General features: G+C 43.1%; 1 protein-coding gene across 3 annotated transcripts in view; it reads left to right on the top strand.

The window, feature by feature from the left end:
* The first annotated feature begins 454 nt into the window (after positions 1-454).
* Positions 455-17,209, top strand: part of WHRN (whirlin) — a 150,268-nt gene continuing 133,513 nt past the window's right edge. Inside the window, exons 1-3 of one of the 3 annotated variants that reach the window (XM_018572970.1) lie at positions 455-683; positions 1,176-1,717; positions 1,991-2,199. In XM_018572970.1, coding sequence (XP_018428472.1) covers positions 1,300-1,717; positions 1,991-2,199 — 627 coding nt within the window. In that variant the 5' untranslated portion in view covers positions 455-683; positions 1,176-1,299. Of the gene's footprint in view, positions 684-989; positions 2,200-17,209 lie in introns of those variants that run through there. The other 2 variants (XM_018572969.1, XM_018572968.1) reach the window with 2 other exon arrangements.

Raw genomic sequence — 17,209 nt, 5'->3', positions numbered from 1 at the left:
AGACATGAGCAGCCATTGAGACGGCCACCTGAGAGACTGAACACACCACAGAGAGACTGGCACAGGTAAAGCAGAATTCTCTAGGAGAGAGTCAATGGACCTCAAGCAAGGCAGACAGCCTACAGGAGGCAGGTAATGCATCTGAGATGGGAAGTGAATTTAATCTGCAGTCGAAAAGATATTTACCCGAGTTAGAGCGTGACTGCAACAAGTTGATAAACATCACAACTGATCTACCAGAACAGAATGATATCTATTTTTGGATGAAAAGAGTCATACCGGCTTCTGATAAGAATGGTTCGGATTCTAAAAAAAAATTTTACACAAAAAAAATAGTTGTCTTCGTAGTACAAGTCATCACGAAGAAGGAACGTGAAATGATACAGTGGTCTGTCTAACAAAGAAAATAAAAAAGGAGCATAAAATAAGGAAATAGTTTTGTGAAAAAATAAAGACATATCTTTAATTCACTGACACTGTCCCTAAGAGAGAAACAGAAAGAGACAGAGGAAAAGAGCTCATGGAATAATTTAACAGATGGAGAGAGACATCTGCAGTGTGTGAAACTGGTCATCTGTGAGACATAGGGATGGAATGACACCTGTTAGACTGCTCCACAGTGATAAAAAACAGAAAGGGATTGAGTGACTCCGAAAGATGTGCCTTTTTGCACGAGAGATCTGGTGAGTGGAAGAAGAATTTAAAATACTAGATGTAACAAAACAGGGAAATAATAAAACTGGCTCCTAAAAATTTGTATTAGATGAGGTAGCAGAGGCATAGAGCCAAGAAGACAGAGCCAGTATTTGTTGCCTTTAGAACTGTCTTCAGTATTCATTATTTCCTGATAGGCGATGGTAGACGGAGCAGAGGAAAATAGACCCACAGGATCACCTTGAGAAATAGAGAGAGAGAAGGAAGGGAGGGAGGGGGAGGGAGGGCATGGAATAAAGCAGCAGCACAGACTTAAAACACTGAACAAGTGAGTGTTACAGGCAGGCTAGATTGGGAAAGAGAGAATCGTGAAAGCAGAGTTAGATACTGGAGACCTTAACCATGTAAAGATCAGCCAGGAAGGACAGATAATGCAGGACTGTTGACAACATAAAGCTTAAGCGCTTGAAATATGTAATACAGCCTGAGAGCAGATCAAGACACATTTGTTTTCTCTTCAGGAGGTCCGGCTAAAAGCATCGCACAGAAGGTTTGGCATGGGGAAGTGTTTCATGGGAACCTTCGAACCATTGAAGAAGTTGTCCACATCCAAAATGCCGTGACAAATCTTGAAGCCTTTGGGCAATGAATTCAGAGCCAGGTACGCTTCACCCCTCTCCACGGGGTTCCATCCATCAATCTTTAACAGGGTCCATCCATTCCTCATCCTCCGGTTCAATCTGCTCTGGAGACATTGGACGTGTCCTCTCTTCCAATGTCCGCCGACTACATGGAGCTCTAAACCGACTGCTAAGCGAACAGGAGAGGGAACAGCTTTTGCACTGTTTACGACTCTACCACTCTCGTAGAAATGTTTTTGACTTGGTGAGGACACTGCGCATGATTCTGCGTCCACAGGACCAGAGGCAACTTTTTCCAATGATACGCCTTGTTATCCCGCGTTCGGATCAATTATTATTTGACCAGTACACCTCAGAGGGGCTGTACATAAAGGATTTGCCTTCAGGATCTTCTGGATACAATTCAGTTTTAGGTGATGGTGGTGTGTCAGCATATAGCAACCCAATATCAGGTACAACACAGGCCTTTAACTCAACTATCCCAGGCACAAATCCTGCCTTCAGCATCCCAGTACCAGGGACAGCTCCTGCCTTCAGCACTCCAAGACAAGGAGCAGGTCCTGCCTTCGGTACTTCAGTACCAGGGACAGCTACTGCCTTTAGTACCCAAGCACTTGGTCCTACAGCATCTGGAGCATCATATCCTGGGGGACCACCAGGCTACAATAACTCCCCACCTGCTGCCATAAAGCCAGAGGTCCATCAGGTCCTACTCAAAAGAAACAAAAACCAAGAAGGACTTGGTTTCAGTATCCGAGGGGGTGTGGAACATGGCACAGGCATCTATGTGTCACTGGTTGAACCTGGTTCTTTGGCAGAAGAAGAAGGACTCAGAGTCGGGGATCAGATTCTAAAAGCGAATGGACGATCTTTAGATAGTGTCAGCCATAGTGAAGCCGTTAAGGTATGTTACTTTTTACTTGCATAATTAGTGAATATATAACTTCCCATTGCAGGGTGCCTGTCAACTAGATGAACAAACTAGAAAGTGCCTAGTGCTGAAAACAGCAAGTGGTTTCATAGTGTGCCAGGTCAGCTTGCAATACTCTGCAACACTCTACATTGTTTATTGATAGTGAATATGACTTTTGAGTTTTGGAAATCACTTTGTATAGAAAATAAATGCATTTAACCTAGATGACATGTATGGTCTACCTCTATGCATGGTTTACTAACAGTGGCTTGGGAGTCACTTGTGGCTCACAATCCCCTCTAATATTGAACACAGCACCCTTTCAGCAGGTGCTCTGTCTGTATCAATAGCTGCTCTTGGAAGAGTAAATAGGAAGAAATGGGGTAGTTCATATTATTATATTGTAATGCATATTATAATTATTCTGTTTACTGACAGGTTTACATTGATATTTAAAATAATTTAGCAGATAGCATTAGCAAAACCCTGTATCCATAGCAGCATAGCAGCATGGCTAAGGACAGCTGTTTGCATGTAGTAGATATGCCTGGTCACAGCGCACACATTTGCCATGATCATTTAGAAATCAATAACAGCTCACAGCTTCCAACCCAGGATTATGTGTTTTTATTAAATAAGCCCAATAACTGGATTGCCTTAACTTGTTATATCTGACAGTAGCTCACAGGCATAAAAAGTGGGGAATGTCTGCTCTAAACTATCCAGTTTCATGTTGTACACAAATCACTGAATTGACAATCTGCATCTATTATAGTCTATCACACTCATATAAAAAGACAGATGAAATGCCAGAGTGACTGCAACAAGAAAATACTTTCAATTACAGATTTGACCTTTTCCATGGATATTCATTAGCTGCCATGTTCCAAAGAACAGAAAACTGAAATTGGTTATAGGCTGCTTTACAGATTATGTAATTCACATAGATGTAACCACAAAGCACTTTTTTGTATAAGCACTATGAGGAGCCCTGCTAAACACTTTTAGTGGGCAGGTAATGGCAGAATGTTACAGCAATAAGAGCCTGATGCTTGGTGGATTTTGGCATTGGGTGTTTGTCTCTGGAAGCAAGTCTAAAAAGTGTCTACCCTGCTCCTTGATCCCTAACTTTAACCCATCCCTAGGCAACACTACACTTATAACCCTCCCATATAAATAACTTGTAACCCCCCATAACACTGAATGGTTAGCCTAATCTGAAAAATAAACAATTTGACCTTAAACTTAACCTTTACCTACCTAAACTGGATCTAAACTGTGGAAGCTAAAGCTGTTTCCAAGAAAATGAGGGCAAAGAACTAGTCACCAGTGTGACCTATGGTCTCCTTGCAGCTGAACCTTTCCCCATTACTGAAATACCAGGCCTTGTTCTGCCCTGCGTCTCTGTATGGAGGCAGCCATCTTGGTAAAGGGGAATTCCCCATGTCAGAACTGCCCATCTGATGGTGACCTGATGACTGGTGGAGTAATGACAATGAAGCAACTGAAGAGGTGGAGGAAGTACAGATGAATGAAGCAGAAGCAGGGAGACCCTTGCTGTGCTAGGTCATCAAGTTCAGCTTTCACTTTAATTAAATCTCATTTTGGACTGGCAGTCTGAGAAAGCAGTGTCTTAGATGATCTCACACTGCAGATGCACCGCCATGAGGATACAGAACAGGAGTGCAAATTGCTTATTCAGGAGCGATGCAAGACAAAAGGTAGATTTTTTAGGGTTAGGCACAATTAACATTTCTGAATGTTCCCTATAAACTAGCAGGCCCACCTTAAATTCCACTTCTACCTTTTTAGGAGAGATTTCCTGAGAGTGACAACAGTGGAACGTGTCTACGCATGTGCGTCGGTACAACTGCTTGTAGTCTCCGTTGGAAGAACGTTTAATAGAGCCACAATACAAGTGCACAACTGGGATGCAGGGACTGAGCATTTTCACCCTATAAGAGGAAGTGCCTAAAGAAAGACCTTCATGTCAGGGATTATTTCAATGAAAGTTACTTTTAACTTATATGAGATTTAAGTGAGTGGGTTTACACATACCTGCCAACTGTCCCTCATTTGGAGGGACTGACCCTCTTTTTGAACCAAATCCCTATGTCTCTCTTTCTCAGTTGTTTCTCCTTTTGGTCTGATGTACAGATATCTATGAAGAGATACTATTCCCCAACAAAAGTGTATTTGTGCACTAATAACCCTGTTAATGGTCTACAAAACTGGGGCATGGTAAAGGTGTGTCTATTGTCTAAATACATTGGGGGTGATTTACTAACCTAAACACACGCACGCACCAGGTGTGTGTGCATTTTTACAAAGCAAAACGTATTTATCAACCAAACACGAGCAACGTGTCACATTTTCACGCCGTTATGGCGCGTTTTTATGTATTTACGTACTGCGCGTCATGTAGCATGCGCCATAGGCTACACGCCGCTCTAATAGCGGCATGCAAGTCTCTAAAAGCATATTTCCACTAATGCCATATATGGAAAAATCATGCACATGATGCATATATAATGCTGCTTCACCTCTATGCCTACAACCATCCCAAAAAACACTTTGAAAATGCTAAAAACAGTATTCAAAAATATGGAACTTACACACCACTGACGTGTTCAGCTCTGTATGAGCCAACTGCACATGTGTGGAGGCAAGTTCACACGCTTCTTAAGCCCAGAAACATGAGCACCCCGATTCTTCACGATTTCTTGGTAAATTGAATAGCAGCGTGTTCGCGTGCGACTATTATTCCAACCATTCTGTACTATCCAGAGGTGTCTGTTTTTTGAAAGCTTATTTCCTCTTGGCAGTTTTTAAGTGTTCTCATTCCACTTATGGAGAGACTTTCATTATTTTTTGCACTACCTAAATAATGTCCCAAAAACATGAGTGCATCACAGTTTAGACAAAAATGGTTAGCTCATGCATTTACATTCCTGCATTCATCAACGCAAGCAACACAACGCAGAGCTAATTTACACAACCTTGCAATTCATGCAGGGCTTTGCACAACACACCTGCTGGGTATGTACACACTACAGAGGTGTCTAGATTCCACCAATAGATCATGCTGGGGGGGAACACACTACAGAGGTGTATACTTGTTCGTGGCGTGTTTATAAGGTTAGTAAATCAACCCCATTGTGTTGGAAGTAGTCCCGTCCTTCTCATCTCAGAAAGTAACCTGATAATTAACTATCTAACATCTAATCATAACTTTAACCTCTACCGTCTATCAAGTTAACCTTTTGAAATCTGTACTCACCTTGTAGATGCCAAAAGGATCAATCCACCCTGCACCAAGATCGATACCAAGAGCCCCCAGTCTTTGCACCCAAAATAATCTGTACTGAGATACTTCCTCTGACACCAACTAATTAATGCCAGGAAGACATGTGTGCTTGGAGAAATTCAAAGGCTGACACTGCGGGCTTCTTGAAAATTCTAGTTGTTGACAGTTATAATAATTCTCTCCTTACATGTGATGGCTGCATCATCTTTTAGCATTTTTACCCCTTATTTTTACCTGGTGATCTGCCAGTATCATTCTCTGTCTTAGGGTCACAACACTCACTCACTCACTGTACTGTATCTGTGGAGGGGCAGAGTTGTCAACCAAGGACAAGACTTCAAAACAGATATAACACTTTCGATGGTACACGGATCAGACCAAAAGGGAGGAAATAACAGAAGTTCATTGTTAGGGTTTAGATACACTTTGTCAGGGGGAATCATGATGTGTCTGTGTCCACCTGCACTGCATCATCATGACAGACACATGAAACATAGGAAGAAACACTCTTTTTGGTTCATGGCAGCAGAGATTTTTGTTTTTATTCTCAATTTGGACCTGCTAACCTCCGGCATGCTCAGGATAAGGGATGACCATAACACAGGTCCTACTTTTTTTTAACTTTCCCCTACATATGTTACAAACATATGGGCCGTATTAACCAGTAATTATGATATTGGCAGTTTAATTTTGAATTTTTTTATACTTTAAGACTGCACAAAATACGGTATACCTTTTTAGTAGAATTTGGGAGGTAGGCTTCTGTAGGCTTATTTGCAACTAGGTGTCCATTTACAACATCCCTTTCCCTGGGTAGCCCCTATATATTTGTGACTGACTTAACAGTTGTATCACACAACCTGAATGCAGCAGGGTGGCAGCTAGTAACATCATAGTGGAGTCTGGAGTGGGGATTTCTAATGGATGTCTTGCTGACAGGTTTCTAGTGAATCTTAGGGAATAGAGACATTGGATAAATGAAAACGACAATACCAGCGCCCCCGGTTTGCAGAGAAATCCGGCTGTGAAGTTCATTAGTACACCATAGAGGCAGCTCCCACCGGTAAAAAAAGACCATCGATCTGGGAAACAAAAGCAAAACAGAGCGCCTCCATAGTGTAAAAGTTTATTTGATTGGTACAACACGCAACTGAAATTGTACTTACACGAAAGCCAATGATCGCAAGCATAAAAGAAACGATAAAATACAAAATCCAGCAGGGGAAGTCTGAGGGGATCTCCAAATCAGCGTCCTCTGCTCCTGTGAGTTTAAAATGGTCTACGCGTTTCAGGGGCACGCCCCCTTTATCAGAACCTAAGGTCTCTCTCCTAAGTCCTGTTCTTTTATTTAAAAGATGACCAATCGTAAAGGTTTTGTCTTTGACAAAGGTGTTTGGGCCAATCGATACATTTTAGAGGTATCGATAAAACTTCCTGTTGTCTCCCAGCAAATACCGCAATGGGACTATATGTATGCGGAGGATATTTCTTGACTTGAATTTAAACTAATTTCCACTTGTCTGTATTGTTTCAATTAAGTCTAAAAGAAACCACGAATGTACATGAAATACAAAGTTTCCAGCGGGCTCAGACGTCAGGCAGCGAACACTAGAGCGGCTTTAGGTCTGTTTTTAGAGGATCTATATCCAATAAGCTTTCCATTTTCTTCTTGTTTTCTCTTTTTGATATCTCTCATTAAAATTAGTCTCTTGAATTCACAAACATCTATTATCCTGTAGGGATAGCTTGTTCCATACATCAAGAAATAGTAATTTTTCAACTGAATAGGTTAAAAATTAGTCTCTACTAATAATAACAGCTGTCTGCCTGTCAGACGGAAGTCAGCAGAAATCTCAATTACCGGAGATTGGCCCAAACACCTTTGTCAAAGACAAAACCTTTACTATTGGTCATCTTTTAAATAAAAGAACAGGACTTAGGAGAGTTACCTTAGGTTCTGATGAAGGGGGCGTGCCCCTGAAACGCGTAGACCATTTTAAACTCACGGGAGAAGAGGATGCTGATTTGGAGATCCCCTCAGACTTCCCCTGCTGGATTTTGTATTTTATCGTTTCTTTTATGCTTGCGATCATTGGCTTTCGTGTAAGTACAATTTCAGTTGCGTGTTGTACCAATCAAATAAACTTTTACACTATGGAGGCGCTCTGTTTTGCTTTTGTTTCCCACATTGGATAAATGTCTAAGACTTTGGGTAGCCAGAAGATAAACATTAAGCAGGGAGCATTTAAAAATTGCGGGCAGATGTGCGTAATCTAAGGGACACATATGTTATAATACTTGTGTACTCAATCAAGCTGGATTGTGTTAAAGTTTTATTGGAACATACATTGGTGCATATTTGACATAGAATGCTAAGTTTTTTGCTTTGCTTCCATGCAGACACATATATGCAGGTGGGCTTCAATCTTAGTACAAACAAGTGTTTTTTTTTTTTCAAGAGGGGCTCCCAGGGGTCCATCACCAAAAGGCAGCCTAGCAAAACCTGAGATAACCTGGTACATAAGCTGCCAAAATTGTTTGTGTACAAGGCAGTTTCATCATATATGCCAATAGGTACCTTCATCCAAGCAGCCTCTGAAACAGTGAGAGGGGTATCAATACGTATTGGAGCTTGATACCAGTGCATCAGAAAACAGTGCTTGTTGTGATAGCCAGTGATGTCTATGCCCTGAATGCTTGGGTTTTGAGCTATCAAGGGAGGAGTGGAAGAAAGGGGGCAGCCTTGTTGAATTTCAGTGAGGATGGGGAACTTGGGTGATCAGAAGCCTACATATAGGATAAATGCTTGTGTTAATTAGCATAGTTTTCCAACTCAAGTGAGAAAGTGGTCTTGAAATCCCTATACACACAAAATATAGAAAACTTGGTTCTAGGAAAGTACATCAAAAGATTTTTTGATGTCTAAGGAAAGTAGCAAGTATTCATATAGATTTGGAAATATGTATTAAATGTATAAGCCTATATGGTATATAGCCCACTTATTCTGTGGTTATATGGGTAGATAAACGTTGAGTATGTCTGGTATCCATGACTTTTGCCAGAAGTTTGATATCTAGGTTTAATAATGACACGGGTCTACAGTTAGACCAGTTGGAGTAGTCGGTTGCTGGTTTTGGCAACATGTTGTTAAGGCATCTGAGATGAATGAATCATTGTGAATTATGTTGGTAAATGCTGTAGAGAGTCTGGGGCTGATGATGTTTGTACATTTCTTAGAAGTGGCAAACAAATCTATCAAGACCTAGTTGGTTGTTAGGCTTAAAAATTGTAATTGCAGCTTGGACTTCATGGAGGGCAATATCGCTCTCCAGGAATTCTAGAAATGGTGACAGAATAGTCACTATAGTCATAGGCTTTTTGTGAGTTAAAGGCTTGCTGTTTAGAGAATATAGCTGACATGTTCCTGCAACATTTGTGTGATTTTATAATGGTAGCTACATAGGGAGCCCTTAGACAGCTGGAGCTTTATTGGTTTGTAAGACATGTCTGTTTGTTGAAGTTGTCTGGCTAACATAGTGTCCGCTTTATTTTCTTTTGAGATAAAACTTATGTTTGACCCACCTAATTTCTTGTTCAGCATAATGTGTCAGAGACAGATTTAAATAGCATTTAACAGGCCATGTCTGAAAGTCTGTACTTAGAGATTGTTTATATTAGATATAGCAGATCTGATGTTAAAAAACTTCCTATACCATTCCTGACTAAACCAAATGCCCCTTTGTTTATCACCCGGCCCCCCTCTTGACACTGCAGCTCGCAGGGGGTGGGTTTCAGTAACAGAGGCAGTGCTGCCAAGAATTACTTACATGGGAACGCTGGCTACCAATGTGAAGGGGGCCACTGATGGGAAGGGAAACAAAGAAAAAAACAGAGGTCACCAGCACTCCAGAATCATGATCAAAATGCCTGTATTGGCGTATGCTCAAATTACCACATGACAGCAATGTTTCATGGCCATGCAGTGTCCCCTTCATCAGGCTAAACACTCTGTTTTGTCTGTTTTGCCTGAGGAAGGGGACCCTGCATGGCCCAGAAACATTGTTGTCATGTGATCATTTTAGCATACGTAGGCATATTGATCATGATTTTGGAGTGCCAGTGACCTCTGTTTTTCTTGCATTGAGTGGTGCCATTTGTTTGGTACTGCAGCACCCACCAATTCATAGGGACTAATCAGTCAGGAGTGGGATGGGCTTTGGACACTGATTTGATGGGAAGGGGGCTTCTGATATTAAAGGGGGGTGGACTCTGATGTTAATGGAGGGAACTCCATTAAGTCTTTTTTTTGTGTGTGGGCCCCCTTAAAATCCAAAATATCAGACCACATATAATTTTTATATTGATGTTATTTACATTTTAGACTAGGGTGCCTCAAGATTTTGAATACCTTGTGACTAAATAAAGTTTGAGAAACACTGCTTTAGATTATGACTACTAATGCTTATTTAGGCAGCACAATAAGCAATAATGATGTGCAAAGTGCAGTAACACACAGCAAATTAGTGACATATTTTGATTGGTAGCTTTATAATTTGCATGCTGTGATTACAATTACACTGCTGGTACTAAGGGTTGCTAAAATTATTCTATTTTCATTAAACCAGATTAACCAAAGCAACTAGAATGATTTCTAGGTAAAAATGTCAACTAAAAGCAACAACAAAAAAGAGAATGCCAATTATAGTGATATTAAATATGTTTTAAGCTATTTTAAATGCTGATTAAATCACTTACAATGGATGCTGCTTGCTCATGTTTAAAACTTTTCGTTTCCTGCAGAATCAGCTGCTCCCCTAAGCACTGGCCCTGATCCTGTTTTAGGGTGGCTACTTTCCCTGCAGGGTCCTATGGAGCCACCGTTGTGTGTGCTAGTAAGCTGTGTGTCTCCAAAAACACACAGGCACAGCAAGGCAAACCACTCCTCTCCTCCCTGCTTCCCTCTCTGCTAGTACATGGTCAGCTGGAGACTATGTGATCCCTTGTGATCTTGCACTAGATGGGAAGTTCAGGGAGGCTAAGCTGAGACAGTTGGAGTCAGCTGCTTTGAAACATGATAATTTGGACAAAAATGTAAGGAAATCCTGCACTAGATGGGAAGTTCAGGGAGGCTAAGCTGAGACAGTTGGAGTCAGCTGCTTTGAAACATGAAAATTTGGACAAAAATGTAAGGAAATCCTGGGCAATGTACTGTATATTTGTTTGATCTGAATTTTTTGCTGAATAAAACTTTGAGAGTTACTGCTTTAAAGGACCCTACCTGCAATGTAGAGATGTAGAGAAAAGCCAGTCCCATAAATACTTACCCCTACTGATGCCCATTCCTCCAAATCGAGAAACATTGCCAGCTGACCACTATGTCACTGAAGAATCACAGTAGTGACATAGAGGTCAGCAGGAGAAACCACTGAGTTGCTGCAGATGACACAACAGATCAACACTTAGCCCACATTCACACCTGTGCGTTTTGTGAACGTGCGCCATAGCACTAGACATAGCCATATGCTAGACCGGTTCCTGTAGCCTCTTCTCTCCCAGTCTACGGACCTGTGACGTCATCACGTCTAATACAGGTCTATTAGACGTGAAGACGCAAAGCAACATTGCACTGCCAGAGCAGAGGGGGAGAGAGGTGAGCAGTCACTGCCGCAGGACCGAGAATCACTTAACAAAAATTGTTATGTGCCATAACAGTCATTTTTTACACTGATAGCCAATGAGAATCAAAGATAGCAGTCACATGACTGAAAATAACAACTATTTGGGCAAATATCACATGCTTTACAGTGTAGCATACAAATGGCCCGACAATATCCATAGCAGCCCACATGGCTGTTATGGGGCCTTGGGGGGTGGGGGAGGTGATTTAAATATAGAAACTCTATATGCATGTGAATATACCACATATCCATCTCCATATTATTGAGAATTGCAGAGGTTGCAGTTGAGACTGAACCTGTACCCCCTGTGACATTTCCATTCAAGAAGAGTTAATGTCCGGGGTACAGAAGGAAACTTTAGAATCATTGTTGCTAGCCACAGATCCTCTTTGCAGAATGTGCAGTAAAAAGAATTTGCTTAGCTGTATTATTGATGTATATTTATTGCCCTCAGAGCTTTTGGACATCTTGGCCAGCACTGAAATTAACTGATCTTTCGCTAGAACACCGACTTCACAGGCAATCATGAAGCCGGGCGACAGGTCATGATCCACAGCCTGACTTTCTGATAATCGTGGCACACGGCATTGGTACTCTGTACTCGTACTTGATATCGAAAAACCGGTATCGGTGTATCCCAAGCAAATATGATAGGACAGGTCCTGTTTATGGAGACATCAGGGGTCTGTCAGACCCCTAATGTCACCTAGGAACCCCAAAGAAGCTGGTGAAGCAGCAATCTGCTTCACCAGCTTCTTCTCCTGGCTGCAAGAGCCAGAGAATATAAATAGTGACACCGGAAGTGATGTAATACATATCACTTCTAGGTACAGTGATCGGAGGAGAGATCAGCAGCTAGAAGCTTGCTGATCTCCCTCCAATCGATGCGGGAAGACCCACTGTGCCGGTCCCGGGGGGACAGCGGAGCCTGGGGTCGCTGGCGGCGGCGGCAGCAGCAGAGGGGGCACACATTCTGCTGCACCGTACAAATGATCTGGCGGTTGCATAGCCGCCAGATCCCTTTTATCTGGCTGTTTAAAATGATACCAAGAACATGGCTGCAGCAACATCCGTGTTCTTGGTATAACTACTTCAGGACAGCACTTTTTTGACGCTGGGCGGTCCTGAAGTGAATTTTTTATTATGGTCATAACCATTATGTGATAGCATACATATATTTAAAAAAAAACTCTATTTTGTGTTTTTATTGACTACTATACCATCTCTTTCAGCATTTGTTTGTTGTGGCAGTGGAAGGGGTGGGGGGGCTTAGATTTTACACTGAGGCCCTGGGTTTTGAGATGCTGAAAAGACTAGTGAGCTACAGAGGACAGCATGATTAGATGGAAAATTAATGTTTAAAGGCGATTCCCTGCTATTTTTCCCTGACAACTTCTGTCCAGAGCTCTGGCCCCCAGTAGTCTACTGACTATGCTGAGGTCATCGCTACTGCTATGGGGAGGCCACCGGGGGACCCCATTAAAATTTTGCAAAACGATTAGTGATTATGTTACAGTTACTACTTTCAGAGAAAAATGACTCCAAAAAAAAAAGTATGTAAAAAATGTATTCTGAAGTTAGCAGGGTCTGGAGAACATCAAATGGGTAATCAGTTTGCAGAGTGGTGGTTGTCAAAGGCTGGCATTGGAAATCCAGCAATCAAGGTAAACAGCATGTTCCTGACATTTGAGTTGGGTCTGCTGTGTGAACACTGACTGCATCATTTATACAACGTATCCCCAGTTGTTTACCAGGAAACCCAGCATGCACACTGCCTTCCGGGAACAAAACTTTCAAGTCAAGTGCTAAAAGACTCTAAAACCTCAACAAAATAATCTATATATAACATATAGTGTTATATGCACTACATTGCCAAAAGTATTGGGACACCCCTCCAAATCATTGAATTCAGGTATTCCAATCGCCTCCATGGCCACAGGTGTAAAAAATCAAGCACCTAGGCATGCAGACGCTTCTACAAACATTTGTGAAACAATAGGTCGCTCTCAGGAGCTCAGTGAATTCAAGCGTGGTACAGTGATAGGTTGCCACCTGTGCAATAAGTCCATCCATGAAATGTCCTTGCTACCAAATATTCCACTGTCAACTGTTAGTGGTATTCAGTGGCGTCACAAGGGAAGTGCGGGGGGTGCGGCCCGTACCCGGGTGCCCCCAATGGAGGGGTGACACCAAAATGACTGAAAGTTTGGTGGAGGGGGGATTATGGTATGTGGTTGTTTCTCAGGGGTTGGGCTTGGCCCCTTAGTTCCAGTGAAGGGAACTCTTAAAGGAGAACTATGAGATGAGTGATTTACACTCACCTCATAGTTCTAGCCGACCTGTGACAATGAGACTGTCACAGGTCGGCTCAGTAGATCGGGAGGTGAGCGAACAGATACCGGCGTTCGCTCACCTCTCGATCCTGTCACGGCTCTCTGCCATGACAGGGGAGGGGCTGGATTCCCCCCACCCTGCTCCGATCCGCCAGCGCTGACTGGCGGAACGGACGGGGGAGGGGGCGGGTACAGCTGGCTCTGTCTCTAGATAGGCAGAGCCAGCTGTCACTCACGCAGCTGGGCGGATCTCGACATCGATGCTGTAGATCGTGGTATACTGAGCTTAGGGTAACGAGAGGACGCTAGTTTGTGTCCTCCCGTTACCCTAAGGAGAACTATGGGGAAAAGCCCTGACCCCATAGTTCTCCTTTAAGGCATCAGCATACCAAGACATTTTGGACAATTTCATGCTTCCAACTTTGTGGGAACAGTTTGTGGATGGCCCCTTTTTGTTCCAACATGATTGCGCACCAGTTCACAAAGCAAGGTCCATAAAGACATGGATAAACGAGTTTGGGGTAGAGGAACTTGACTGGCCTGCACAGAGTCCTGACCTCAACCCGATAGAACACCTTTGGGATGAATTAGAGCGGAGATTGCCAGCCCGGCCTTCTCCTCCAACATCAGTACCTGACCTCACAAATGTGCTTCTGGAAGAACGGTCAAACATTCCCATAGACAAACTCCTAAACCTTGTGGACGTCTTCCCAGAAGAGTTGAAGCTGTTATAGTGGCAAAGTGTGGGCCAACTCAATATTGAACCCTACGGACTAAGACTGGGATGCCATTAAAGTTCATGTGCGTGTAAAGACAGGTGTCCCAATACTTTTGCCAATATAGTGTATATTGATTTGTAAATATTGTTTTCTTTTTAGTGAGGCAAATACTAATTACTAATCAATCCTTTTTGGCCAGTGTTCAGTGGAGGTTTTCAGAACTCTGGCCGAAAGGATCTGAGTGTAGGCACAGAGGAGCAGCTTTGCGGTCTGCATCCGACAGAGATGCAGACCGTGTAGCTGCTCCCGCAAGTCAGGCACGCAGTCCGTGTACCTGACTTGTGAGATGGCTGCGGGCCACAAAGTACCGGCCCGCAGCCGGTACTTTGCTCTAAGGTATACTTACCCAATCCTTGGAGCTGACTTGCTCTTAGATGGGTCCTTCCATGCTTGCTCCCCCTCTGCTACAGTGGTCTAAGGTCCCTGAATTATCACGTTCTATACACTGTGTATAGGATATGAGGACACCAAAGGACATACCATCGCTGAAGCATAGGAGCATACAAGCTGAAAGGAAGCACTGTCATAGCCGACCGGCTCTGAGGATCAGGTGAGTATAACTTTGTTATTTTCCTCCCTAGACCAAAATGTGGACTTAACTCATGCATGTAAGGGTTAATAAAAGTTTAGCCCAGAGTTCTTATTTAAAAGCTTACAATGCTGTAAATAAAGGGACACCTAATGAAATGCGATGCTGGAAATATATAAAATCATAAAATCAGTCTTTAAAACCTCCTCGATATGTGTTCAAATAATCAAATCTTAAAATAGCCAAGTATCCAACTGTGACAGTAATAATAATCATAAAATAAAGTGCTAAATCCACAATTATAAAAGTGAATTCAAGCGTACAGTCCATATAATAAAATGTCTTTCTTAAAGTGGTACTAAATGCTCAGCGTTTTGTACCTTAATTCACTGCCAGCAAGCAGTGTAGCACGTCCCAATATTTGTAAATGCCGCAGTGTGGCCAAACACTTACAAACCTCAACCCTTTTTCTGCCGCTTGGTCCCAGCCACAGGGCACAGCTTTCCCGAACTTCTGGGTAGGAGAGGTACATACTGAGGACATACCGAGGGCAGAGGCGCATGCACACTTGAGGTCACAGAAGGGGAGAGGAGCAGTAGATTGCAATGTGAGGCAGTGTATGCATGTTGAGAGCACCCATGCAGGAGTGTCTGTAAGTAGAAGACAACACAGAAGCATTGGACAGTAGAACCAGCGCTGAGGGGGGCGGGGGGGCGACTTAAAACAGGTATACATGTGTTTACATAAGGTACGTTTTAGCATTAGACCCCATTCACACCTAGGCGTATTGTAATATGCGCGTCTGTCGCGTGGTTTTTTTACCGCGATTCGCGGTAAAAATGTTGCGCGACCGTCGCGCGATTCCAAAGGCTACTTGGCTGTATCCCAATGGAAAACGCCCTACAAAACGGCCCAAAGTAGTCCTGGGACCTTTTCAGGCGTGGGCCGTTTTGTAGGGCGTTAGGGACGGGCGGAAATACGGCAAGGTGGGAACGAGGGCATTGACTACAATGCAATTTATATTTTTGACCGTTTTGTAGAGCGTTCGTCGAGCGTAGAACGCCCTACAAAACGGTCAGGTGTGAACGAGGGCTTAGGGGAAACGTATGCTTTTGTGTTTAGACTTTCCATCCACCCCATACCTGTGCTGGTAAAATCACACCATGCTTGTGGTACCACCTTAAGGAATGCAGCTCCCCAAAGGGATCAATAGCTGAACAAAGGGAAGGTGGAGCATGCTGGTACATGGCATGCTGGGCCTGCCATGCTGGTACATGGCATGGTGGAGCTGCCATGCTGGTACATGCAGTTCAGGGAAGTTGCGCTGAGAGAATTGGAGCTGTTGAGAAACATGATGACATAGTGCTTGGGCGTAAATATAAAGAAATACTTTCTTGGTCATATTTGTTTGATCTAGATTCATTGTTGAAAACAAGTGTGAGGGTGTATTCACACCAGAATCGGAGCCATAATGGAAAATCAATGGAGGTGCATTGACTTGAGTATGCATAGTCCATTGAGTTATGTTGTATTTTTTGGGGGGGAGTATTTTTCTTTTTTTGGTTTGATGTTTACACTAAGCTTTAAAAGATATTGGTTCTGCTTTCCATTGACACGCAGTTCACACCAGTCGTTACGTTGCCCTGAAAAAAGTAGAGGCCGCGCTACTTTTTTTCAGCGGAGGGCAGCACAAAGGAAATGCAACACAACGGACTGGTGTGAACTGCTCCTATTCACATCCATTCATTTTCAGATCTCCTTGCATTGGCATACGTCAAAAAAACTGATGCTAACAGGTCTGGTGTGAATGGGGCCTGAGAGTTTAATACTAATTTAAACACCAGGTTTTGTGTTGTGTTATTTTTACACCTCTGTATTTGTCACATTGTCATTTCCTTCCTAAAAAAATCAAGCAATTGGAGTACTAACTCCCTAAGGAGCTGCTGGAAATTTTGGATTCTCCAACCCTTCCCAGTGGTGACCACCCTTAACTGGACCCAACAGCTCACCGGCACACTAGCAGTGATAAGATGGGTTTTGTTTAAGCAGGAATAAGACCTGTAAAGGTGGCCATACACTGTACAACCATCGCAAGACCTTAGTCTTGCGATGGTTGTAAAGTGATTAAAAAAACGTACGATCTGCCCATCTTGGACAGGCAGATCGTACTCTCGATCATCGCAAGCCCGCCCCCCTGAGGGGCGGGCTTACGATGACTGCAATGAGGGGCGGGCTTAAGATGACTGCAAACAGGCTGTGTGCGCGACAACTGACGAACCGGCCCGTTCGTCAGTTGTCGAACCAGCAGGCCACTAACTCGCCGAGAATCGTACGATTCCCGGCGGGTTTTCTAGCCTGCTGGTTCGACGGAAGAC

Source organism: Nanorana parkeri, unplaced genomic scaffold (genome assembly GCF_000935625.1).
Source record: "Nanorana parkeri isolate BGI_ZX_2015 unplaced genomic scaffold, ASM93562v1 scaffold2190, whole genome shotgun sequence".
Taxonomy (NCBI): domain Eukaryota; kingdom Metazoa; phylum Chordata; class Amphibia; order Anura; family Dicroglossidae; genus Nanorana; species Nanorana parkeri.
This window is presented reverse-complemented; position numbering and strand designations above follow the sequence as displayed.